Here is a 26,139-nt window from a genome sequence, read left to right on the forward strand (position 1 = left end):
AAAGCTCTGATATAGGTGAACATATTTGCACATATGAGTCGTAAACCTCTTTTTTCTGTACCACAGTATTCACCATTCACAGTCAGAAGACATAACACTTTAACGGACAAACTCACCGTAGAAATAAAATACTGTGTTCTAAACGTAAACTGTTAAACACAAATATCTGTGTTTAACGATGAAGTGTATCTGGCTGGACTTCTGTAACTCGTAGTTGCCTTTTGCCTCATAGTCAGAAAGTGATTAGTAGTCAACTAATAATCTGTTCTCCTGTGACTCATCGATAGTCCCTTATCTTTATTATTATTATGGATCCTTAGTGCATTACCAGAGCAGCTTCTTAGATCCAGCACTTTCACTGTCACCTCACCAACAACCAAATCCACATATGCATTAGATGAACACGTTTAAACAAAACTACTTGTAAAAGGCTCAGAGAGTTAGGTTAATAATAAGAACAAAATAAAAGCACAGTAGAGTGTGGCCACTTTGCTTTGATTGTCTTGAGTTTGGTTTACTAGTCATGGCTTTCAGCAATCTCGGGATAGGGATTGGAAAAATAGGGAGGGGGGTTAGGAGAAGTCCCACACGGCCTCTGGAGTGTCGGCGCTGGGCATTGTCAGAGCGTGGCAGGACGGACCGGGGGGGCAGGACACTGGAGCGTCCTCGGGGCTGGTGAGCGGCACCGCTGGGTACATGAGGCTGAGGAAGGAGTCTCTTCTGTGCCTCTTCACCTGTCGTGGAACAACAACACACTGCTCAAACACGAGCACGACACAACGGAATGCTGTTGTTTCAATGACTGATTGAGGATCATCAACACAAAATTCCAAAGACACGAGAGGTAGGAAACCCACCTGCTTGAAGAAGGCGTGGGTCAACAGTGAAGATGCTGATGGTCTACAGAAGAGAAAGACATGGTAAACGCTGTCACATGCACAACCTTGTGTTCACATAAGATTGTCAATTTAAGTCGACTTCCTTTAGAATAACGACCTGCGATCGGGCTGCTGCTGCAGACACATCTGGACCAGATTGTGCAGGGTGGCCGAGTGGTTCTTGGGTCCAGGGCTCTGAGGTCGGTCGGTGGGAGGAGCGGTGGCGCTGTGTGTCAGGCTTCCGGTGGCCACGCTCTCCCCGATGCCAGAGTCCACCCCGGACCGCGACACCTTCAGGCCCCCCAGCTCGCCCAGCGGGAAGGGGGCCACGTCGAGCAGGCAGCAGTGGGAACCGCGCAGCTTCTGAAGCAGCATCTGAGCAGAGAACAACAGCGTCCAGTTTAGAGTGAACTGACCCTTACAATGAATTATGCACATGCTTTATTTTTCATTACCTGAGTGGGTGGCATGTCCTGAAAAGGCACCCTGCCACTGACCAGTTCACAGGCAACGATACCTAAACTGTAGATATCTGACTTTACTCCGTAACCATGCAGGTCCTATTGAGGAAAACGTCACGGTGAGAGGAGCGACAGAACAGATAAGAATCAGGCTGAAAAAACGGACACTTCAATATTGTTACCGTCTAACTGCATAACTGTGATTTCATTACAGATACATGGAACTTGTAGATACAATTTGGAATTTGAATCGGGGGAGTCCTGACCTGTCTCAGTAGTTCGGGGCTGAGCCAGGGCAGAAGGGCGGGGCTGTGATTGGGCATATCGAACACCGCCCTCATCCTCTTTCCCTCACGCATCATACTGTAAATACTGTGGAGCCCTGAGAGGTATACACGCCCCTCCCCTGACAGCAGGATATGACTGGCCTTCAGTGCCCTGAATAAAAAAAAAATACAGGTGCTAAAGTACAAATACTTCAATACTTTTTTAGACCTTTTCTAAATGTTAACATCTGTCTCCCACTGACCGGTGAACATAGCCCATCCGATGCAGGTATTCCAACGCTTTCAGGACACCGTACAGCAAGTAGGCTATCAGGGACTCACTCATTCCATCAGGGAAATATGTCCTCAGTAAGCTGTCAGCAGAGCCTGCAGGCAACAGGAGACAGAGCTGAGCAAGGAGAGGTTTCAAGGAGAATATGCAGTGATCCTTCTTAATTTTGAAGAAGTGGTGCAACTGTACCTTTAATCTAAACAGTACAATGTTTCATGATCTCTTGACTATACAGCAGCAGCATTTTAAAAAACTTTATGTTTCCAGCACAAATAGAATTACTGCCCTGTGGTTGATTGCCTCTCACCATTATCAAATTATTTGCTGAATAACTCTTAATGCTGATGCTCTTGTAAATCCCATGGATATTTCAAGGACAAAAAATAACCAACTATATAAAAGGTATAGGCAGTTGCTGACCATAGGCCATGAGCGGTGTGAGGACCCACAGTTGGCAGCAAGAGCTGAAAACCCGGCGAGAGGTCAGCAGGTTTTGTTGGCGGAAAAGCCTGAACAGGAGAACCTCGTTCTGGGGACGAAAAAGAAATGAGACAAAACACACACCAGACCGAAGAGTAGCTTTTAGAACCACATGTGTTCAGTTTGTGGAGAGCAGCTCACCATGAGCTGCAGCAGCTCCTCTTCGGTGCACTCGTCCAGGTTGGTTTGTTTGACAGCCACCAGCTGGTTGGTCGGGACGTGCCGTGCCATGCTCACCTGGCTCAGGTTGTTGAAGCCCCTACCTGCAACACAGTGAACGGAGCTGAGGTGAAATCTCACTCTTGTCTTGAAAATGTAGGGAGATGGTGCGAGTGGATCTCTTTGCAGTTTCCTTGGCTGAAGTGAATGTCTGACTCAAGTGTGTGTTGTTCTTACCGAGCTCAGACAGTAGCTGGTAGTGGGAGGGCTCAGCCGACAGCCCCGTGATGTCATCGCCGCCCGCTGGCCCTTGCAGAGTGTATTCAGAACCGTCACAGCTCTGCAGGGAGCCACACAACCAGCGACACACCACAAACATCGATTATGCATTTATCTTTATTATTTATTCAACACAATTTAGTGTATTATGTAAGTGACTCAAAGGCGTACACATTTCAACTCTGATTAGAGGATTTAGGACTTTTCTCAGGCTCTGTTAATGACAGGTAGGAAGTCCATGTACTGTATGTTGACCAACAGAGGGTAGTGATTCCCTGGTACGCTTCATATGCATGGGGCTGGTTGGGACCCCCCTCACTGAGCAGGCAGAGGAGAGGATCAGACCTCAGACCTGCTATTAGGGGATCTGATCACAAGTAATTAAGTCCACCTGGTATTAAAAGGCGTCCTGATTGGGTCTCCTGTGACCACATGGGATCAGATCCCACTGTACAGCTCTATATGAGATTCACAGGTGGAACTCATTAGCATTAAAGATGCATTTGATTGCACACACACACACACACACACACACACACACACACACACACACACACACACACACACACACACACACAGAGAGTGGTTGTGTTGGCTTTAATTGTTTCTGCATTTTTTCCCTCCTGAACTCCTCCCACAATAGCAGTACATTAAATATTATTAAGAATAAGAATGACTAAATATCATAAACTTCAGTATCAATGGTTACATTTATTGAGGGATGATATGAGAGGCAAAACTGACACTTTATTTTTGTGCAGAATGATATTTTAACAGCTTAGTGACCATGTTAAGTGCCACCCAGCCAGTGGGGCTTGTCTGAAAAGATAATCCATGATGATGTGAAGGGTTGACACTTTAATTAATTACAAAAAAAACCTGTGTCATGAACTGGGAGTGCGAGAGACATGGTCATTCACCAGGTATAAAGGGTCTAATAAAAGAAAGAAATGTAGGGATCCAGAGTTATTAGAGCTTGAAACATACTAGACACTATATGAAACACTCGGCCTCTGCTGCACCACATTTGATCAGTCTTGCTTTAATCTGTCTCATGTGAGTCAGTAGACTTTATGGAAGTGCGATGCTAACTTGATGGAGTATCCCTTCAGGGTGCTTTTCCAGAGGTCACTGTCTCAAACAACGTTGAGTAGCTCCAAAGAGCTGATAAGTGACCAATGAAAAGTGATGATATGATGGAAGAGCATCAGTGGGACCACTGTCTCCATGCTGACAGTGTCTCGGGTACTGACCAGGAACTGGTGGCTGGTGTCCTCATACTGCTCCTCTATGTCCAATGGCTGGACCTGAGCATGGGAGATGCAGGAACAGTCCTGGTGGAGGGGAGGGAGGAACACAAGTGAGACATGCTCTGCAGGATGACGGGGGGGAATGGGGAGGAAAATGAGGAGCCTGGGAGGACGTATGGGGTCCTACACATGCCGTGCAGAGTGTTGGAGGGTCCGAGATGAGATGGGTGACACAAGCATCAGGGCTGTGACGGCACTCACATGGCACATTATCGAAAGTGGTGAGTGGAGGGAGGATTAGAGTGATGACAACAGGCAACAACGAGACAGCTGAGAGACTGATGTGTCCCAGCAGAACACAACAAATACAACATATAGATGTGCCTATCAGGTGTGATAGATAGATAGATAGATAGATAGATAGATGGTATTGGTATATTGGTGCATCTCTATCAGAAAGCTCCTACTTTTCACTACATTTCTTAGTATCCTGGGTTTATTATGTACCACAAGGGGGGGGGGGGGGTCATCATCAGCATGAGCCATCTGATTCGTGACTACATATCTACTGGGTCCAAGTGAAGCAACACACACGCACAGAGAAGCGAAAGGGCTTTTAAAGCGTGGTGCTGGTGTCCTTACCAAGAAAGACATGGAGTCCTTTTGGCGAAGGCAAAGTCGCAGGGCTTGGCATTCATCCGATCTCAGGCTGCAAGGAGATGGGGGGGGGGGGGGAGGCAGGGAGATGAGGCGCAGTAAAGTAATATGAGACACCCACCACCACCACCATCAGGCACACACACACACACAAAAATCTCTGGACTAGAAAGCAGCCAGCATCCATCCAAACTCAGCCACCCACCCACCCGTCCGTCCGACACTCACCTAGCTGCATCGGACAGGAACAGTCACCCGCAGAAATCCAGGTCCAGTCGGTGCAGGTTTTAGCATCGGGAGGAAAACAGTTGTGAAGTCTGTAAAACAGTGTTTACTTACACTCCTACTGCTGCTGCTGCTACCTGGGCTACAGTCACATCCCACTGTGTCCAACACATTCATGAAATTCAATTCCACTTCAAGGTTAGATCACCTGCAGCCATTTGTACTGTAACCAGAGCACATCTATTAGTCCTTAATATCGGTTTATAGCCAGCTAGCTAAGCTCACTAACGTGGTTATCTATGTGTGCCTGGTCCGAGCATTGAGCTAACGTTAGCTCAGCTCCAAGCTGGGGTTTACAGTGTACTGTGCTAACTTAAAATTAGCCCACGCGAGAAGAGGCTGCTCACCAGTCTCCAGTTCGACGGGCGCCCCGACGTAAACAAGTTAAAAATACAACGAAGAGCCTGAAAACCAGAACAGCTCCTCGCTCACAAAGTCCATCCTCTGGCTCCGCTGTCCAATCGACACCGGGTGGGATCAGAGCCGTCGGTGGTTTTCCTGTCAGTCACCAACTGCACATTATTCAAAAAAGCGAAGATTGAACCTTTTTTTTTACCGAGAGGACTTTTAATTTGACACAGGCTACTGGCGATTCATATATACGTCACCGCACGAAGCGTCGCGCCGTGATGATTCCCAGTAGGTGTTTCCGTGTCCCACCCTCACCCTCCATTGTTTGAGGCTGTGGTGAAGTGCGGGGCTCAGGCTGGCGGCTCGTGTCCTCCTCATGCCGGGGATCGTTATCGACATAGGGTAAGATTCACGATAATCGATCATATTAACCAATAATATTCAATGCGCGCGAGGGATGCTGCCAATAGGAGCTCGCGCTATGGTGTGGTGTGTTGTGTTGTGTTGTGTTAGCCACCGTGTTGCTAACAAATGGTGAAGCTGTCATCCTCACGCACAGGAAACAAGGCGAACCGCAGCCCCCCCCAATACTGAATAATAACAACATTGTATTTCATGTCTTTAACACGTTTAAACATCAGTGGTACATGTTAGCATCCACGTGACAACCGTTATATCTTTATATGAGAGGTACATGTGTGCAGGTTATGTTAGCAGACTATTGATAGCATTATGACTCAATTCCATAGTATATCAATGTAATACCACAACATAAACTGGATCCTGCTCAGATTTATTATATGTGTTGCTACTTGCTACTTGATAAGTGTTTGTCATTCTCTGTCCACAAAGACGAGTTGAAAACCACAAAACCTTCCCTCAGGAGATAAAATCAGTCTTTAATCTAAAAAGGAAAAGAATGTGTTCTGATTATTACGAATATTACGATATATTTTTGGCCATATCGTCCAGGCCTACTTTGAATTATTAGTTATCGTATTTGGATCTTTGGGGTTAAGATTATTTACAAAGTTGGACTGAATCACAACACAACCTCAACTTTATAGGCTTTCTACATCGAGCCAAGCGTGGACATGATTGTTAAAGTAGATGCAGACTGTTCCATGTTCTTCTGTTGTGAAGGCATGACAAATAATCTGCTGCTGATGTGCTGTTTGTGATTGTCCTGTTAAAATAGTCCGGTCCAGTCAGTCACATGCTGCCTGTCATGTCTTTTTCCTCTTGGAGCAAGACGTCTTCAGGCCTTGTCCAGTTTGTCACAAATGGAGACAGTGAAGCAAGTAAACAACAGGGATAAAAACACACACAAAAGCATAGAAGGATATCTTTCCACTGTTTCAGGTGTGCATGGAAGCATATCTTGTAGTTTTGGGCTTTGAATTATTTGCTTTGACCTCAGCTTGTACCTCAGATACTGACATTTACACAGGTTGGAGGTCACTGGTTGTAGGTCACTATGGATAAGAGCATCCGCTGGATGTCTAGATAAGACATGAAGGAATATGAAGTCTGCAGAAAGCTGATGTAAGTAGACAGGACCTCTGGGACAACTGGGAGAGACTAGTGTTGTGTGTAATGCTGCTGCTGTCTGTATTTCACAATAACCTTGCAGAGCTTCACTTGGCTTTTCAAGAACTAAGTGACAGATATTGAGATGTGGCCGGAATTTTCTTCTGCTTCTCTAAACCAAAGGAAGTTGTGCACAGTCATCAATGCTAAGCACAAATCAATTTAATACAAGTGTTCCTAAGACATCAATTTCTAAAACGTTTGCTGACTCTCCATAATGAGAAGATAGAGTTATATCATAAACAAGTATCTGTCTGGCTGTGACACTGTTACTCAGGGGATCAGTCACCAGCACTTGGACAAGAGGACAAGATTAGCTCTTGTATTTCAACAATATAATTTCTTTCCCTGGCTCATACTTATGATTAATACATGCAGAGTTTTGTGTATACACTTGCTCCAAGGTCTTGTGTGAATGATGCCACTATAATCCAACATCATGCAGTCAATACCAGTGTCATTAATGGGTCAGGCTTTTAATGGTAAACAGCACATTGAGGCTGTAGCACTGCGTGCATCCCAGTAATCTCCTTTATAGAGCAAGCAGTTTTAGCTTCAGTGTTATGTAAGCAGGGGATGAATGTTGCACAAGGACGCTGTCTTTCCACAGACATGCTCACTGATACACACACACACACACACACACACAGGTCTGCATGTGTGTGTGCATGCAAAGCTACAGGCCAAGCACTAAGGTCGGTGATGCAGATGGTGCTGAGGTTGTAATTGGTGGTAGGATTTGATGTATGACCTTGAACAATACTGTCATTTTAGAGGAAAAGAGGACGTGATAACTGGTAGTAAAGCGTTGGCCAGAGCTGTCTTAAACGTTTCAAAGAGTGGCACTAGTGTTGCCACTAACACTAGCAATATGCCAGACTAAAGAGACTAAAAATAAAATATTCTAGTGCAGTACATTACAGGCTGATCAATGGTCATTTTTCCAGTTCTCTAACAGGAATTGATCCCTTTAAGAGCGCATCCTGTCTCATTCCTCCACTCATCCCCATAAGGTCTAGACCAGTCCCCACGGAGATAAGCAACAGGAAATGTGGGAGGAAATGTGGGAGGGCTCAGTGTCACCCCTCACCCTCCCATAAAACATGTGTCCCTTCAGAAGGAAATGAAAACGCATCAGAGTTACAGTATAGCAGCTGGCTTGCTTTTGTGACCTTGTCAAATGTCAAAAAGAGGAGATTTTCTTTAAGCTTTGTGGAATCCTGAAGAAGACGCCAGACGGACAGTTAGTGGTTTAAGTGTCTAACAGTAAAAGCTATGGGAGGAATTTAGTTTTTTTCTTCTGGTTGTAAATGTCCGTAACCAAGTGGGAAGTAGAAAAGAGGCAGAGCATCAGAGGAAAGAGATGGATGGCAGACATCCTCCATGCACACACATATACTAATGATTAACAACAAAATTAAACCCAGTTAACATGCATAATATCTTTAATCGTATGTTACAGGTAAAGGTGTGGTTGTGCGTGTGGGCACCGCCCGTCAGTGCAGGAACAGGATGTGATGTCACGCCCATAGCCCCGCCCGTCTTTCGGTCCAGCTTTGTATTTTGCGAGAGGCGAGGACCCTCCCGCTCCAAGGACAGGACATGTTTGAGGTGAAACCACGGGCGGTGGAGAAGAAGGAGTCGAGCACCGAGACAGGTAGGGGTGGAGTTGTGTTGTGTGTGTGTCGCATGTCAAATCAATGGTAATGCAACATAATCAATGACACATCTTTCACTGAAAGTCACGTGTGAGCTTTGTCTACATCTTTCGATGAGCTTCTCTGCCAATGTCCCGCTGCCCTGAAGTACAGTCGGCTGTGTCTTTGAGCCGGATGCTATAGTTAGCTCCCATCTGTCCCAGTAAACCACATATTTATTCAAGTGGAAGGACATTTGCTTGTGCAGTGCCTGAGCCATGAAAACACACATACACACACATAAGCCATAAACACTGCAGTCTGACAATCTCACCTTGGCTGCATTATTTTAACCTAATAAAAGAATTACAAATCATTCAGCCACTTAATATTTTAAGCAAAATATTACTTCTCTCGCTCAACACATTATAATGTTAGTTGTTCAATGTTGACCCAGGATTTAAAGGTGCCTTATTATTGTCAGAAAAAATGATACTAAACTATTTTGGCATTTCTAACAATGCTCAATTATTTAGAATGTTAATGAATGTGTCCTCCCACAGATGAGGGGCTTGGCAGCAGTGGGAGACATTATGGCTCTGGTTCGGTGGGCTCTGGTTCTGCCGGCTCCGTGTATCTGTCAGACAGCCAGGACTGGGTGGTTTCCCCGAGCTGCTCTCCAGACGAAGGCTCCGGACAGATCAACGCCATCTCCCCCATGCTGGCAGAGGAGACGTTCCGCTACATGAGTAAGTGTCAGTATTAATACTTCACATTGTCGGACATGATTCCACAAGTATTGAGGAAGTTGTTTGGATGAAAACAGCCACGTTTTGCCTCTGTCTAGCTTCTCTCCATCTGTGTGTCTCTCTACTTTCTTTTGATTGGTCGAGCCTGTGGTGATATCACAGCAGATGAGCAGATGGTGTGTTTGTGTCTCAGGGCACTTGACACGTGAGGGATTGATTTTATACAGCGTGCACCAGTTAACATCACAGGGATTTACTGTGGATGTTATTTGGCACAGGAGTTGTCATTGTGTCTATTTTTGTTTGCCTGTGTGTGCGAGACAGCTCTGACACTCTGTGTGTGTACGGGAGGGGCAGGATAGACAGTGAGCACAAGGAATGCTGAGATCCAGAGTTAAGTGTATCTGAGTTCAAATCCAGGGCCAGAGTCACGGGACAGAGGGTGATGAGGCAGAGTGGGTGGAGGCAGAGTGGATGGATAGAGGATGAAGACGGGACTGTTGAGAGGCGAGTCCAACGGCCATGCCGGTTTTAAACATCCACAATGAGGAGGCTTACGATAACTTTGCTGTGGAAGGTGAGTGGAGGCGTCGTCATGCTCGTCGTGTTGCCTGACAGGCTGTAGAGAGAGAGAGAGGGAGACATGTGAGCCGGTGTGACTGCAGCGGCAGCTCGCGTCATGTCTTCAAGGTCAGGCAGAGCGTGACAGGGTGGAGGAGAGAGAGTGTGTGTCTGTGTATTACAGTACAGTGGTTCCTACCACTGTGATTAAAATCCGTGAAAGACAGGAAGTAGACAAGTCTGAATCAATGCTTGTGTGTTTACATTCAAATAGGCTGTGGTATGCGGAGGCGGTGCTGACGGTTGAATTGACTTCCTGTTTAGTTTTTTCTTACGCAAGCAAGATTGCAAAGCTAGAAAATAAATTGAAAAACATATTTCCTCTCTGCATTTGTCTTCTTTGTTCATTATATATTTTTTTAATGAGATCTGACCAGATTTCTATTATATGTGTATAAATACATTTCCTCTGCACGTTTTTCCTCTCACACTCTAGTGACTAACTCTTTGCTAATGTTTGACCTATATAACTGTTGAAGTTTTCAGAGGAAAGTTTCCCTTCTTGCACAGACTATAGAAGACGATTGTGCAAACAGTGTCGCACGTGTGAGAGAAGAGCTACAGTAAGGGAGCCTCAGTTTCACATTCCTGCTTGTCCGACTTGTGCTGTGTAAAATCCAACGTGGCCTATTAATAGCACTTGACGTCCTTGCAGAGCCATGGCATGTAAATAGGCAGATGCCCCCTGGTTTAGTTTCTCCTGAGACAAACATGCATATGAAGAAATGCAGAGGAATACTAAATGTAGCGTGGACACACTAAGACATTGGTTGACATATATTTCAAAACTCCTACATGGAGCTACAAACATCTCAAGTATCAAGTGTCCAGTTTTTATGTCATGTTGTGAAATCAGAGGAGGGAGCTGTCTCACAGATGTGGCAAGATGCTATTTATATTTTGAACTGTAGCTTTGTGTAAATGAAGTTTATATTTGTTAGAATACTTAGATAATAGTTGAGTGAGGGTGTGATGTTGTTTCTTATTATTTTGAGAATCTGTCAGCTTAATTTTGATGTAGATTTTGATGATGTATTCACCGTGGAAAGAGATGAGTCAGAATGTTCCCACGTGTACAGATTTCAGAGGATCAGTCTGTAATTGGTATTAATGCTCTCTAGTCAGCGCAACCCATCATCTGACCTTGTGCGTTTGTGTGTGTGTACACAACAGTTAGACCTATAGAACAGCTACTGTACAATATAACACAAAAAGTATCAGTGTACAGATCCTTAAACTTGACCTTTTGTCTCCAACTTTCACCTTTTTACTGAGCTGAATTAATAATTTCAATTTTTAAAACTTGTTTGTCATGATTATGTCTTACATTGTGCCTTTAAATAAAGAAAACGTACCTGCAGCTGGTGTAGTTTAAAGTTTATGGTGTCAAAAGTCCAATCAACCTCAAATAAAAAGGTCATTAGTGTTTCTTCACTAGTCACCCTCTGATCAGTGTGTGTGTGTATCAAAACGACAGTAGTCATTTGATATCTCATTGGACTTTGCAGTTATTTAATGTGACCAGAGTTCAGTCCTTTTCTTTTGCTCTGACAAACCTTCTTGAGAGTATGATCCCGTCTGTGTACGTCAGTGTGGGACTGAACTTGGATTTATAACTTTAGCTATTAAAGTCGTAGAATATCATCCAACTGGACTACGGACAGAATTTGTACGACAGCAACACCATACTCCTCCCAGCAGGTAAAGATGTGTGCGTGTGTGTGTAAGCACATTAGGAGATAAATGTCGTACTGTTACATGTGTGATCACATGCTTTGCGTATATGTACCGTATCTGTCTTCCTGTGTAACAAAAGATCGCAGTGCCAGCGAGAGTTTATTTTTAACAGCTGATTGTTGGAGGAGAGTGCAGCGTCCAGATCAAGAGGTCAGTGTTGGCCTCTGATTACTGGACAACAGCTCTCATCCCTTTGAGCAGCTGCTGCACTTGATGCTGCCTCGGCGTTCCATTTACATTTAATCCTTCAGAGTGAAAGTGATATTGTTTTTATCAGAGAAGTTAAAGCTGCATCTGAGTGTAAGGGCCTTATTGGATAGGAAAAAAATCTGATATTTTAAGAATAATGTTGTAATAATACAAGAAGAAAGTCGTAATTTAATTCGAAAAATTCTTTACAAGAATTAACTATAGTAATTAGTAATCATTGTTAGCTGCAGTGTCGATTTTCTTGTGAATCTTTGTTGATCAAATTCATAATACATCAAAGAAGTAGAACATTTCATTTCATTTTGTGTGGTCAAATATGTTCCGGATATGCTAATCTTCTCCTCAAATCTCAGCTGGAGTGTGAGGTGCGTTGCTTCCCCTGTTAAATCAAAGCAGATGGTTCAGTGATGAGAGATGACACTTTTCTTTGCGCAGGTGGAAGTGGGAGCGGTGCAGCGCCGGTGAAACCCACTCAGGTGCTGAGAGCTGCTCCAAACTAACTGTAGATTCTCTGACTCTACAAACTAATGTTTCTACATGAAGCTGGTTTATTGAAGCTTCAGCTTTCACTCTCTGCTCATCACTTCTCTCGCTTACTTCTTTGCTGGTTGCTTCTAAACCTGTTTGACCCCCCCTCCCCTTTTCTCTCTCTTCTATTTCTCACTAGCGTATCTTGCTTTGGAGCCTTCCTCTTATTCCCATCCCGGCTCTCAGAGCCTCTCCAAAGGTATCTCTCTCTCTCCCTCTCTCCGCCTGTTCTGCTTTGCAACATCCTCACTTAGCTCCAGAGTGAGAGAGGGGCTTTGGTCTTCAGTGGGGTTCAGGCAGATGTAATTACACTTGGATCTGGAACCACTCCAGAGCCACAAAGCTGGAGCCCCTCTCTGCTGTATGCATGTAGATGACAGCAGACATCTATGTAGTGTACGTCACTGTAGACAGCTTGTAGTAATGTAGCAGTGTATTGTGTTTGTGGTCTATTTACGTGTGTGTAGGGCTACTGGGACTCTTAAATTCATTTTGACCACAAGCGACCACATCCCCATGTTGTGGATCCCACAAATTAATATCCATAGCATCAGTTGTGTTTCAGCAGAGTGCTTCACAAACAGCTTCACCACATCATTTAATGACTGGCAGCTGTTGCTAGATTGAGCAAATGCTCACGTTGCTAGTGTTCAGAACTATTTATTAGGTGGTAAGTAAAGCTGGCATGCTACAGAAGTGTGTCCATTAGTTTGAATGCACAATTTGCATGCACATGCCACAATGTGCATGCTACAGTGTGTGTGCATGTATGTTTTATCTGTGTCCTTAATAAATATTCTTTGGCCAGTTCTCAGTGCCGATCGTGTGGAGCAGATGACCAAAACTTACAATGACATTGAAGTGGTCACTCACCTTTTGGCCGAGGTAGGCGTCCCTTTACTTTACTTGTTGTCTGTCTACTAGGAAACAGCATCTTATTGGCTAATTAACCCTGTGGTATGTGTGTTCTCATTGGACAGCGGGACAGAGACTTGGAGCTGGCAGCTCGGATCGGCCAGTCACTCCTGCAGAGGAACCACCTGCTGCAGGAACGCACTGAGGCCGTAGAGGAGCAGCTAACACAGGCCCTGGACCAGGTAGCTGATCCAGCCCTTTTCCAAATCTCTTTCAATTATAGCCACAAAAAAGAAAGTGCGTTTGTGTATGGATCATAAAAGACTAACCACTCCTATGAAAAACGTTCCTCACTGGCCAGGTTCATCAGCTGCAGCATGAGCTCAGTAAGAAGGATGAGTTGCTGCGGATGGTGGCCAGTGCCTCGGAGGAGAGCGAGACCGACTCCAGCGTGTCGACTCCTCTGCAACAACCTAAGCAGCCGGGGGGAACAGCCGCTGCAGTTGCACTCAGCCAGCTGGAGTGTCTGCAGAGCAAACTGCAGGACCTGGAGGACGAGAACCTGGTGCTGAGGTCTGAGGTACGAGGCGTACACAGTGAAACCTGTGAATCAGCGGAACAGATGTATAATAAAATGGAAGTGAAATGGGAAGCGGTAAAATATATAAACACATTTTGAACAGCAATAAATTACAGATTTACAAAGTTCGAATTTAATTTTGCACGCCATATATCTGAATTAAAACAGATGTCGCAGTGTAGGAGGTGTTTCAGTAATGTCCTGATTTCCAAGTGTGCTGACTGGAGAAATGGTCAATGGTTTATGAATCATGAATTTGTCACTTTAGCTGTTAACTGTTTTTTTGTACTGTCCCCACTCCAGGCATGTCAACTGAAGACAGAAACTATCACGTATGAGGAGAAGGAGCAGCAGCTTGTGAGCGACTGTGTCAAGGAGCTCCGTGAGTGAAAATCATACACATGCACAAACACAGAAAGGCACATCGTAAAGTGTGAAATACTCTTTTTAACTGATGTTGCTTTGCGTGCTTGTTTGTTGCCAGGTGAGTCCAACAGCCAGATGGTGTCTCTGACAGATGACTTGTCTCAGAAGAACATGGAGCTGCTCAGACACCAGGAGGAGATCGCTCAGCTGCTCTCTCAGATAGTGGAGCTGCAGCACAGAGTGAAGGAGGTGAGGAGTCGGGGATGTATATGCATAGATAACAAGTTAATTGGATGTAATTGCAGCTCTACTCTTTGAATAGAATCAAAACCGTTCTGCAATGTATTAACTTTTATTTAGAGCTGAAACAATTAGTCACTAAATTGAGGAATTATCACTTGGACTCAAAGATCAAGGGATTAGAGTTCAGCTGTCAAAGCTCACGTTGACCTCATGCGAGTCTGGAAATAAAGGATTTTATTGTGTGTAACAAACAAAGTCTGTGTATCTGTTTAAATGCCAGTGTTGTGTTGTTTTCTCTGTAGCTGGCGTTGGAGAAAGAGGAGCTGAGGATCCACCTGCAGGCCTCCAAAGAAGCTCAGAGACAGCTCACAGTAGAGGTACCATCCCACACATCCACACACACACGTATACATTCAATTCTTTCATTTGCTTTTTTTAGTTATTGCATACAGAAATAAATTAATTTAAGAACTGCTGCTTGTCTGTGTGTGTGTGTGTGTGTGTGTTTTGATGTACGCTTCAGCTGAACGAGTTGGCAGAGAGGAACGTCGAGTGCGTCGAGATGCTTCATGAGTCTCAGGAGGAGATCAGAGATCTTCGCAATAAAAACACGCCCTCTACTGGAATGCGAAGGCACCTGTCTTACGGCCTCTACCCCATGGTGAGAGAAACACACTGAAGTCATCACAATGACTGTTGCCATTAAACCTTTTGACAGTTGGTGTCAGTGACCCAGAAAGTAGCGTAGAAATGCGTCAATAAAGACAGTGAAGAAGATTGGTCAGGGGCAGATATGGATCTAAACATCTAGCAAAAAATATTCAAATGTTCAACTTTGATGCAAGTAGCCTTTGACCACATGGATAAAGTAATCTTTAAACGTGTGTGTGTGTAGGACTCCCTTGCGGCAGAGATCGAGGGCACCATGAGGAGAGAGCTGAGTGTGGAGGAAGAAACTGCCTTCGAGGACCAAAGGTTAGAAAAACCCAGACACTTCACTTCAGAATCAAGAGGACTCAAGTTTCAGGCTCTGAGTGTTTGATGTGGTGTCAGGAAGAATCAGGAAAGAAAACTGGTGAAGCAGTCAAGAGTAAATTGATCATTTGTGGACCTTTTGTTTCTGACCTTTTGACATCTTGTCGCTGCAGGGTATCCCAGAAGCGAGTCTTCCAAACAGTCCGCTCCGTCAACACCGTGGCATCGCGGCCAGCTTCAGCCACTCCTCCAATCCCTGGCTCAGGACAGAGCTCTCTGGTGATGACTGCACAGCCTTTCCAGTCCAATCAGGGGTACTTTACAAAGAATCTATACTTCCTTTCATGCTTTTTACCTAAAGGATTCATTTTGGACCCTTTGAGCTCATTAAATGTGTCTTTGTCTGCAGGGAGGAGGTGCGTATGGGGCAGCCCGGCTCTCCTGGTGGAAACGACCTCACCAGAGCCCTCCACCGTCTGTCGCTGCGGCGACATAACTTCCTGTCTGAGCGTCAGTTCTTCCATGCAGAGCGCGAGAAGAAGCTGCAGTCCCTGGCAGGGGCGGAGGCAGACGTAGAGGGCAGCTGCTGCAGCTCACAGACGGGCAGCATGCACTCTTCTTACTCCAACCTGTCAGAGCTCTCATTCAGCTCCTGTATTTTTAAGACCTTCCTCCCTGAGAAGCTTCAGATCGTCAAACCCATGGAAGGTATTTGGAATTTGCCGGATTGGTTGTTGGTGCTTTCAAAGGCAAAGAGAGAAAAGTGTTTTCAATCCCAACTGTCTGGTTTCCAGGTTCACTGACGCTCCATCACTGGCAGCAGCTGGCCAAACCACACCTGGCCACCATCCTGGACCCCCACCCAGGCGTAGTGACGAAGGGTTTCCGGCCGCTGACTCAGGATGCTGTCTACCGCCTGTCTGACATGGAGGAGGATGAGGAGGACGAAGAGCACAGAGGGAAAAGCGTCCTTGAGAAGGGGGCGGCAGAGCGGTGTAAGGAAGTGGAGGATGAGGAGGAAGACGACGGTGGGATCACCTTCAAGGTGCGCTACACATCTACGCCTGAGGAGAGGAAGGGCAGAAAGCATTCGGTGTCTCCTCTTCCTGTCCCACCTCTCTCCCCCACTATGGTGACATCGCCCTCCTTGGTTCAGTCGAACATCTGTCTGACACCTGCACTTCATGTCACTGACACATCCAGCCATTCATCTCAGCCCATTCCAACAACCTCTACAGCAACGGTCCAATCACAGAGTCAGATCTGCACCTTAGTATCAACAACAGCATCTTGCTCTGGTAAATAGTGAACACTGAATGTTTACGTGTTGACGTGGCATCCTACAGTGTAATGTGTTAATGGGTCATTTGCTGTGTGTTCAGTCCAAAATCCAGGAAAGTGTCAGAGCTCCACCTTCTCCACCTACACCTTCACGACCTGCCGCATCCTGCACCCCAGTGACGTCACACAGGTCACCCCAAGGTAAGTCTTGGATGGAAGATGAAGAAGCTCTTAATGTAATTTCAGCTTTGTAGTCACACCATTGTTAATGACGTGTGTCTGTCTGTGCTTGTCAGTTCGCAGTCGTCTATCATGGCCAACACTCCGAGCTCCATGAGGACAGGTCCCAGTACCCCTGTGACCCCCTGCAGGCTGAGCCTGGGTGACTCCTTCCCCCCTCGACGCCCCCCGGTGCCTACCTGCAGCCTGGCCAAGCTGGTCCTGGAGAGGGGCATTTCTGCACAAGTGTCCACTGACACCCCACCTTCATCGCCGAAAAGCACACATAGGCAGCCCCTCTTCCGTTTCCTCCCAATCACGCCAGCCAACTCCCCCTCCCACTCGCCTTCTCACTCTCCTGTGCCCTCAGAATCTCGCCAGCACCCCGCTGACAATTTCCTCGCCTCGCGACCGGCAGAGCTTTTTCTCCAGGACGTTTATGGGCTTAATCTTGGCCGCGCCCCTCATCCCGACCTACCGAGCCCCTCCCAGAACACCCCAGCCATCGTCCCTTCACGCCGAGCCAGGTCCGACCCAGTCAACGTAGGACTGGTGGAGAGGCTGCGGCGGCTGGGATTCACGAAGGTGCTCCACGGCTCTGAGTCCGACGCCTCAGTGCTCCGCCAGGATTCTTCCACTTTTGTGTCGGCGGGCGGAGGGAGCTTATTGGACGGCCTGAGGCGCAACCAAAGCCTCCCAGCCATGATTGGCGCCAGGGCTGGAAAGACAGCTGGTAACCCCAAACCTCCACTTCACCCAACCTCCCTGGCCCTCCCCCCACCACCATGGGGAAACCTTAAAGAGCGGCGTCGGCATCTCCCCTCCGTCTTTCACGTTCCATCAGGTTCAGCCAAGCGCTGAACAGGAGGTTGGACTGGGAGGATTCAGACTCCAGAATATATATATATAGCCTCTCCTACACCTCCATCCCCTTGCTCCTCCCCTCATCTCTCCTCCTTTCTGCCTCTGGAGAGATGAGTCAAGACATCAGTGGTCAGAACAATCCCTCCTTCTTATGACTTCATTTAAAAGCACAATTCAACTTAATTGACTGTTTTTAGCGACACCACAGTGTCTGTGTGTAGATGTTTGCTATGATGCTAGATGTTAAGGCCTCAGCCTATGAACAGGTTATTCATCTCTGTTCCTTCTCAGTCGTGTATGAATTAGGCCCTGTAGTTTTCCTGCGAGGCTCTGGATGTTCAGGCGCAGGTAGAGCGCAGAAGGGAACTGTATGTGGAAGAGGGTTTGTGGAAGTGGATTAGAAAAGAAGATGATATACAGCGGAGTGGAGCGATGAAGACAGGAGAGAGTGGTCGCTGCAGGTTTATTCATGTTATAAGAGAAAGTAAAAGAAGTTGGAGAAAGAAGGATTGAACATCCAGAGTCTTGCTTTTTCAAGGGCTTGTTCTATAGTGGGCTGGAAAAGCTTCAGTCTGTAATAACACAGCATCATGTCCGCTGGTTTAAAGACATCTCGCCTCTCAGCGAATTCAAACATCTACAGTCAGGAGAGAAGGGATTCAACTTAGGGACTGGAGAACTTCAAGTGCTGGCTTGAACAACATACTGCCAGGCTCATCCCGTGGTCAGGTCATGCATCTAACATGCCAGTATTAATGTTCTAATAATGATTTTATAATAGACCATCGTTGCACAGATGTCTGGTGACTGTCCATTTGCCCTGCGTCAGGCGTCTGCATGACACGTGAAGTGACCTTGCATTGTCCCAGCATGCACCTGTTGGCAGATGGGGGGGGGCCCAGGCTGAAGGCGAGGTGAGAACCAAATCAGGCATCAGGTAAAAAGAGATCTGCCTTTTCCTTCAGGACCTTGTGTTGTGTGTGTTTTTAATGGTATGAGGCCTTAAGTAGAAGCTAGCACTGTTCTGGGTTTGTTTCTGTAAAAACCATGTTTGTATGTAGAGTATCGGTTGCACTCAGTGGGATGTGGAGGTCGGGTTCATTTGAAGGAATCACTGCGTGGTTATTATCATTTCACTACAACCTTGGGCTTTAAAAGAAAGGTCATTTCAGCCATGGTGTTTCTTTCAGGCCTGGGAGGCTTTCAGGTTCTGTCTGACACTTGATTTTTTTTTGTACGTCACATCCAGGTTTATTATGAGAGGTTGTTTTCTGTTTAAAATTGGGGGTTGTATCATATGTGGTTCACACTATAGGTATGAACTCTATTATACCACATAATCTCATGTTTAGGTAAAAGGAAACTTTGAGCTTTGTGCTTGACCCCTGTGACCCTTCAGCCTCCCCCCCCCCCCCCCCCCCCCCCCCCCCCCCCCCCCCCCCCCCCCCCCCCCCCACACACTCAGTTACTGCACTTTTATCTTCTTATTTAAGTTTTTGTTTTACTGACATTACTATTTGAAATTTATATAGATTTGAACATGTTAATAAGAAAGTTTAGCATAACGGGTGCCTGTTGTAACAATGTCGGCTAACAATTTATCGTAAGATTTTAATATATGTAGCATTTTGTTCTTCTTTTTTTTTTTTTTGTATTTTTCTGCTTTTGTATGTAGAGGCCTGCAGAAGGGAAACCAAATCCATCCCAAAGTGTTGTTATAATTTCTTAAAAGAAATGGAATGCTCTGACTTACACGTACACGTGAGACGTTCTGTGCTCATTAGCTGTAACATATTTAACAATGGAAGAAGAGCTTTGGTTTAATGTTTTTGTACGTTTGTGATTTTGGAGGGAAGAGGGAACAAGGCCCATTCCGACTGTTCATATCCTAAGATTAGTCGTAGTCACATCTCCTCCATTCAGTACAGCAGGAGGTTCAGGTTTGTGTCTTTCTTTAGCTCTACGCTCATGATCCTCTGTAAACTACTGTTGGCTTTTATTCGGCTGCCTCTTTTTTTTAAATAAAGCAATGGAAACAAAGCACTCACCGACTCACTTATTGGTTAAATAATAATTCAATACTTTGTACTGTAGTATACTTGTTTATTGTGGTTTATAAAATTGAACAGCCAAATGTAAATACCCCAGGGTTTGGATCATGGTTATACAGGATTTTCAAAGTACCCAATATTTTTTAAATAATAATAATAATTCCAACATAAAAAAGAATAAATTAAAAATTGAGATATTTGGGATCACCAATCATGGTTTGTTTTTTGTGCAAAACATAATCTTTGTTCCCTAAGTGCATTTAAAATATGAAAAAAGAAAGACATTGCAACCAAACCTTACAGGACCTTTCAGTCAGTGTGTGACAGTAATGGATGACAATGCGTTTTACACCAAGCTGCTGTGTTTAAACTCTGAGGGCTGCTGTTCTGAAGGCACCACTCCAGTATGATCCACCAGTTGCACCACCGTCCGGCCTGCGTCCTCACATGGGACAGATCTTAATGCTGTCACTGCTTGAGGTAAACTTGCCGAGGGCAAAGTCCAGACCCACCCCGACTCCGCTCCCCACCCCGAAGGCGGCATAAAGGGGCTGCGTGAAGTTGGTGCGGAAGGTGTGAAGGTGTGTCATGCTCTCTGCCACACTGTAGAAAGCCAACGTCCCCATGGACAGGTCCAGGTAGATGCCCAGACGGGGGGAGTAGGTGACCGGTATGTCCCTCTTCTCATTGGCGTGCATGGCTGAGCAGCAGGTGTCTGAGAGCTCCAGGGTCCAGGACTGGGCGTTGAACCCAAGGCCGGATCTGGCATCTGAGCCCTTCCTTTTCAAGGCTCCGTAAGCCACGCCCACAGAGGAGCCGCGGCCTCTCCACTCCACCTCCCAGTAACAGTGCTGGGCGTACAGCGGGCTCTGGCACATCACCTGGGTCCAGCCGTCAAAACGCTGTGGTGTGTCGGGGTAGGGCAGCACCGCAACCTGCAGGAGGGCTTTGGTGTCGCCCTCGGAGAGAGCCAGTCGGCGGTGGGCTGTGTTGGGGTCAAGGGTCAAGTTCACAGAGTCTGGGAGAGAGAGAGGGTTGAATGAGCAAGTGTCCACAAAATCTTCAGTTTGAAAATTAAGAATATTCATTAATGTAAAGTGGATGTTTGACCTTTGAAATACTAGTTCGACAAACTCAACTCAAGGTCTACTTGATTTTCTCAACGCAGTCACATCACCAGTAGGGCTTCTGCTCAGTTGTCATGGAGATGTAAAGACATGCTAACTCAGCACCCTAATGGTTTCATCTAGTAGTAGAACACTGAGACTTACACTGGAGGAACTCGTCTCTGGTTCTCGGCTCTGGGGCCTGGATGCTGTCGATGCTGATTTCTCTCACTGGAAAATCAAACAATCAGTCAGTTCAGGCACAATTCTTAAGAACACGTAGTTTTCTTTTGTGTTTCTTATCTAAGAATGGAGATACGGTGAAAATAAAGGTACATTAACTCACATAAAGGGAAAACAGGAGCGTGATTCATGGTGTCAGGGGTGGGCGTGTCCAAGAAGAGACCAGGGTTAACTGTCCAAAAACAAAAAAACACATTAGACACATGACAACTTCGAATAGGAGTGAACGTGCAAATCCGATATTCTATTCCCCATATTCAAAGGCTGCCATCTTACTTTCTGTTGGTGTTTCGGACAGAGCATCCATCCCCCCTGTTGATGATGAACAGAGACAGCATACAATTGAATAGTCATAGTAGGTTGAAGTCATATTATTATAACAGGCAACTAGTCAATCGGTAGAGCCACTGTGGTGGTTTTGATACTGTGACTAGAGATGAGAGGATATGAGCTGAAGAAAGGCCTTACATGGGTTTCCTCCTGCAGATGGTGTGTGGTTGTCTGGGATTGCTGAGGTAGCGGGGGTGGCGTGTTGGGTGCCCCGCCGGTGGGAGCGGAAGAGGCTGCTGATCGACGCCATCCGACTGAAACCTGAGCAGAGAGTTGGCCAACAAATAGTGAGTGTTTGAGAGCTGCTCTGTACAGGTTTTGCCAGATGGTGGCAGCAAAAAGTTACAATACTGAGGATTGTCTGCAGGTTTGTTTAGTTTATACCTCCAGATGATGCAGGAGCTGGAGTCGGGGTCGGAGTAGCAGCATGAGCCACCTGGTTCTGACTGGACCTGCTCCCGGTGGACCGGGACTCTTTGCGGCTGGGAGTTGGACTGGGAGTCGGACTGGGTGCCTGGTTCTGACCGAACCTGCTCCCGAGGGACTGGGACGCTCTGTGGCTGGGAGCCGGGCTGGGAGTCGGACTGGGAGTCGGACTGGGTGCCTGGTTCTGATTGAACCTGCTCCCGAGGGACTGGGACGCTCTGTGGCTGGGAGCCGGGCTGGGAGTCGGGCTGGGTCTGGGGTTGGTCTCCCTCACTGTTTGGAAGACACGATCAAGGTTGTGTTACTTATCAAGGTCAAACATATTCTTTAAACCCCTGCCTCACCTCTTAAAGGAGCAGATATAAACCTCATTTTTATAGAATCAAATAACTAATTAAAACCAAACTTATCATAAACACTTGAACATGCATTAAAGTGATAAGAAACAAACCGACCTGTCTCCCTTTCCTCTCTCCTCTGTCTGGGGGGGTTTGTGTTTCCTGTGTCTGCAACAACGAAGAAGCACATTTCTAAACACACACTTTCACTGCTTGGTTCAGTGTAATTTAAAGTAACAGCACAACGTCTCACCTCGTGGTGTGTTCCTGCTCCTCACATCCTGACTCTGGAAGCCTAAACCTGAGCGATTACATGTCATGTTTAACAAGAGCATATTGACTGACTTCTGATGTGGTTATGTGTGGTAATGAAATGAAATGTCAGTACCAAGTCCTCTTCTGTCTGTACTCCGACCTCCAACTGAGACACTGGATGAGGAAGCTGCAAGACAGAGTTTTTATTTCATTTATTTAAGATGACAAAGGGATCAGAAGCAGTGAAGCCACGTTAGAGAGAAAGAGTCTCATACCTGGCGAACGGCTGTTTGTGTTGCGGGATCCCAAACCAGAAAACACTATACACAAAGAGAAATGAGTTATTTTAATAATGAAAAGATGCAATTTTCTATATTTGTATTTAATAGGAAAATTCAAAACTCACATTTTAATATCCCGGCTTTGGCTCCTGAGCTCTGATTGGCTGTGAGAGGCAAGAGGGAGTCACTCTTCAGAAAAACGTCATCTTAACACAACTAGAAGTTTCTCTATTCTTATAAAAACGTTTAGAACTCACCGTCTCCCAAAGTGAACATTGTTGTGTCATTAACTGGAAAAGAAAACGGATGATCAGAGTGTGAGATGATTTAGTGTGAAGAGAGAAGTCAAGTAGAGGAAAGGCTCCTGTGACTCACCTTGTTTGGTGATCTTGCCCAGCTCCTGGTTGCACAGGTCCTCCACTCGCTCCCTGAGGTCCAGGATGGCGTCTCGCACAGGCTCAAAGGAAGCGTCCGGATTGACCGCCACAGTGGGTAGGTCCCCCGACTCCAAGGGACCGATCATGGACTCGTACACCTGGAAGGAAAATATGGGGGATAGTGAATACAAACTCAACATGTGTAAATAAGGTGGCCCGGCCCTTTAAAGTGGAAATAATAGGTGATGATGATGAGCTGTGATGAAGAGTCAGCACTGAGATTTCTGAATATAATCCCCCCCGCCCATTGAAGAGCTTCACAGTCCTCTCACCTGCAGGTAGTGGATGTGGTCTTCGCAGCGCCCCAGGTCCTTCATGTCTGTGTCCCTCTTCTTCCGCTCCTTGATCTCAGCCTCCAGACTGTCGGCCACCTCCTGGGCCTGGCCCATCTTCTCCACGCTGGCCTGGTCCAGCACCTCGTCCAGAAGCTCCTGCAGCCGCTCCATGGAGCGCAGCAGCTCGGACAGCACCTGCTCCGTGTCATCATGTACCCTGTCTGAGGAACGCTGTGCAGACGGGGGGGAGAATGTGAGGTGATACCAGTGGTAACCCTGAAGTGCAAATCACAATGACAATGGGAAAACACATCAACAAATCACAGCAAATCACAAAACACATCTCATTTTCCACTGTGTTTCATAATTTGCTGTTGTGTTATTGTTGTGTCTTCTTATTTGAAGTTGTGTTTAATTATTTGCTGTTGTGTTTTTCTTATTTGCTGTTGTGATTTACACTCCAGGGCCACCGTAGATGATTGTGTCTCAGTAAACTCAAACACACAGTGAAGCTCACTTCAATGAAATGACTGTTTACTTCAGGATTTTATGGTCAATGTAGTTTTCATTCTAAACGGCTCCAGAGAGACCAACCTTCATCCCCTCCATGATCTTCTTCATGTCTTTGAGCTCCTGCTCTCTGTCCTTCAGTCTCTGCTGATTCCCCACCTGCAGCTCGGAGATCACTTTCTACACAGGGACACACAATAAAGACACGTCACCCAAAACAATCAGGTAAACAAGTTCATGTGTGACGCAGCAGGAGAGGGTGGAGCTTTGTGAATGGACAGGAATGTGGTTCGGAATGCCCTCGGCCTGCTGGAGCCTCTGTCACAGCAGAGAGGAGCAGAGAGGATGACGCCTTCAACAGAAATCCTCCAGAACAATGGGCAGTTAGCAGGAGGAGCGAGGAGCTGCCGTCTTTCCACTGACGGGATTAATGGAAATAAATGAAACCTTTTTCCAGTTGATGATCTGTTTTCTGAAATATGTATGTCATCAAAATGAACCAAGCTCTGATGTTTCACGTTGAGTTCGAACAGAAAGCCTCATGCTGTTCAGTTGTGAGTTAACAGCAACTGGCCAGAGCCATTACACAGAGTTTGTCCATCCATCCCATAATGAACATGATATCTCAAGAATGACTTCAGGGAACGACTTAAAATTTGGCACAAACATTCAGTTTGACTCAAATGATAATGATTTCAATTTGGTTGTCAAGGGTCAAAGGTCACGGTGATCTTACATGAGTCCGGGAAAAATGAATGTAGACTGAAACTGCACTGGTCTACAATCCTTTGTGTAATTACAGTCATATATACATAATATCATCACACCAGTTACAGTTGAATCCCATTCCACCCTGGCTACTGGCTGAGGGCCCCTCATCCCGAGGCCCCTGCAGCCTCCTCACTCTCCTACCTGTTTCTCCAAGCGCTCGGCCTTGGTGGACACACACTCGTGGCCCTTGTGCATGTCGCTGGTGCACAGCCAGCAGATGAATATCTTGCACTGGCGACAGAAGAACTCCTGCAGGTACTTGTGCTGGGTACAGATCTTCTCGGCCAGATTGCCCGTGGGTGCGATGAGCTCATGCTGCTTCAGGGCCTTCTTGGTCTGGTGGGGCTTCAGGTGGGCTTCGCAGTAGGAGCTCATGCACACCAGGCAGCTCTTCACCGCTGCTCGCCGATCCCCTTTGCACATGTCGCAGGTCACTGCTGAGGAGGAGAGCTTCCCTTTGGCTTTGGATGAGGAGGAGGAAGCCCTACGGGCGTTACGGATAGAATCCCGCACATCCGATTTGCTGGCCCCCTTCCGAAGCTGCTCCACAGCTTCTGCCAGCATGGTGTTCCTGGAGAGGGTGGGCTTGGGGCTGAAGGCCTGGCGGCACTGGGGGCAGCTGTAGGTCCCCTTGGGGTCGTCCTTGCTCCAGTAATCCTTGATGCAGGCCATGCAGTAGCTGTGCCCACAGGGGATGGTGACTGGATCGTTGGGGAGATCCAGACACACGGGGCAGTTGAACTGCTCCTCTGTCCACAGTTTACTACTCATGGTGACGATGTCAAGCAAAATACAAGGAAGAAACTGAGAGAATGCAAAGATGGAGGGATAGCAGTTAGTAGAGTGAAGTAATTTCTATGAAGCAGAACAGTGAAAGAGAAAGATCCAGAGGTGTAGAGAGCCTGGACGTCTGGGAGCTAAATGCTGACTCTCAGGTGAGAGCAGGAAGAGGTGAGCAGGGCGGGGCCAGAGCCACCAGGCAGGTCGAGCGGGGAAAACGGGTGTCGGTGGGAAACTGCTAAATGCAGGAGAGTAAATGTGTAAATCACTTGATCGTTTCCTCCAGTCGTAGAGGAGGTATTCAGAGGCTACAGTTCAGTTCACAGCTTCCCACCCCGAGAATGGGGCCTGCTAAATTTCTATCAATAAATGTATCTATCTATCCACCCATCCTTCCATCTATCCATCTATTATTTTATGTAAAGTCATGATCTAAAACATAGTAACTGTGGCTCTCAGATGAATAAAAAGACACAGTGAAGCGAAGGTGAGATTGTGTGTCAGTAGTAAAGAGTGAATCTTC

At 46.3% G+C, this 26,139-nt stretch overlaps 4 protein-coding genes across 10 annotated transcripts in view; 2 read left to right on the plus strand and 2 right to left on the minus strand.

Moving 5' to 3' along the window:
• Positions 1-5,630, minus strand: stradb (STE20 related adaptor beta). Its single transcript, XM_034607352.1, has 13 exons — positions 5,355-5,630; positions 4,951-5,039; positions 4,708-4,774; positions 4,069-4,149; positions 2,774-2,876; positions 2,519-2,640; positions 2,318-2,426; positions 1,869-1,992; positions 1,606-1,777; positions 1,334-1,438; positions 997-1,253; positions 858-900; positions 1-734 (listed from the first exon to the last, which is right to left on the minus strand). The coding sequence occupies exons 3-13, from the start codon at positions 4,717-4,719 to the stop codon at positions 573-575; spliced, it is 1,290 nt and encodes a 429-aa protein (XP_034463243.1). The 5' UTR covers positions 4,720-4,774; positions 4,951-5,039; positions 5,355-5,630; the 3' UTR covers positions 1-572.
• The window catches only part of trak2 (trafficking protein, kinesin binding 2), a 21,963-nt gene continuing 1,443 nt past the window's right edge, over positions 5,620-26,139 (plus strand). The window contains exons 1-17 of one of the 6 annotated variants that reach the window (XM_034606185.1): positions 5,620-5,760; positions 8,411-8,605; positions 9,149-9,334; positions 12,570-12,629; positions 13,239-13,315; positions 13,411-13,527; positions 13,647-13,865; positions 14,169-14,247; positions 14,350-14,480; positions 14,777-14,851; positions 14,998-15,135; positions 15,370-15,449; positions 15,623-15,763; positions 15,859-16,157; positions 16,244-16,747; positions 16,832-16,931; positions 17,027-17,534. In XM_034606185.1, the coding sequence (XP_034462076.1) occupies positions 8,551-8,605; positions 9,149-9,334; positions 12,570-12,629; positions 13,239-13,315; positions 13,411-13,527; positions 13,647-13,865; positions 14,169-14,247; positions 14,350-14,480; positions 14,777-14,851; positions 14,998-15,135; positions 15,370-15,449; positions 15,623-15,763; positions 15,859-16,157; positions 16,244-16,747; positions 16,832-16,931; positions 17,027-17,534 (2,769 nt within the window). In that variant the 5' untranslated portion in view covers positions 5,620-5,760; positions 8,411-8,550. The other 5 variants (XM_034606145.1, XM_034606156.1, XM_034606195.1 and 2 more) reach the window with 5 other exon arrangements.
• The window catches only part of nudt15 (nudix (nucleoside diphosphate linked moiety X)-type motif 15), an 11,534-nt gene continuing 2,924 nt past the window's right edge, over positions 17,530-26,139 (plus strand). The window contains exon 1 of the mRNA XM_034607838.1: positions 17,530-17,534. The gene's annotated coding sequence lies outside the window, so the exon portion shown is untranslated. The remainder of the gene's footprint in view (positions 17,535-26,139) is intronic.
• Positions 20,121-25,743, minus strand: trim25l (tripartite motif containing 25, like). 2 transcript variants are annotated; one of them, XM_034606542.1, is made up of 17 exons: positions 24,978-25,743; positions 24,150-24,245; positions 23,553-23,786; positions 23,219-23,378; positions 23,101-23,133; positions 22,969-23,007; positions 22,838-22,882; positions 22,696-22,749; positions 22,561-22,608; positions 22,425-22,475; positions 22,164-22,242; positions 21,928-22,073; positions 21,682-21,804; positions 21,490-21,525; positions 21,317-21,385; positions 21,136-21,201; positions 20,121-20,882 (listed from the first exon to the last, which is right to left on the minus strand). In XM_034606542.1, the coding sequence occupies exons 1-17, from the start codon at positions 25,605-25,607 to the stop codon at positions 20,308-20,310; spliced, it is 2,484 nt and encodes an 827-aa protein (XP_034462433.1). In that variant the 5' UTR covers positions 25,608-25,743; the 3' UTR covers positions 20,121-20,307. The 2 variants fall into 2 exon arrangements, with proteins under 2 accessions (XP_034462433.1, XP_034462422.1); XM_034606531.1 differs by having other exon boundaries at positions 21,928-22,242.

Source organism: Hippoglossus hippoglossus, chromosome 2, assembly GCF_009819705.1.
Source record: "Hippoglossus hippoglossus isolate fHipHip1 chromosome 2, fHipHip1.pri, whole genome shotgun sequence".
NCBI lineage: Eukaryota > Metazoa > Chordata > Actinopteri > Pleuronectiformes > Pleuronectidae > Hippoglossus > Hippoglossus hippoglossus.

Coding starts and splice junctions, on each gene's coding strand:
- stradb (XM_034607352.1), bottom strand. Junction 2,877..4,068: donor ACACCAGCCACCAGTTCCTG/GTCAGTACCCGA, acceptor GGCTCCCTGCAG/AGCTGTGACGGTTCTGAATA. Junction 735..857: donor CCCACGCCTTCTTCAAGCAG/GTGGGTTTCCTA, acceptor GTTCCACGACAG/GTGAAGAGGCACAGAAGAGA.
- trim25l (XM_034606531.1), bottom strand. CDS start 25,607: ATGAGTAGTAAACTGTGGACAGAGGAGCAGTTCAACTGCCCCGTGTGT. Junction 21,526..21,681: donor ATCTGCAGGAGGAAACCCAT/GTAAGGCCTTTC, acceptor CATCATCAACAG/GGGGGATGGATGCTCTGTCC. Junction 20,883..21,135: donor CAGAGACGAGTTCCTCCAGT/GTAAGTCTCAGT, acceptor TCTCTCTCCCAG/ACTCTGTGAACTTGACCCTT.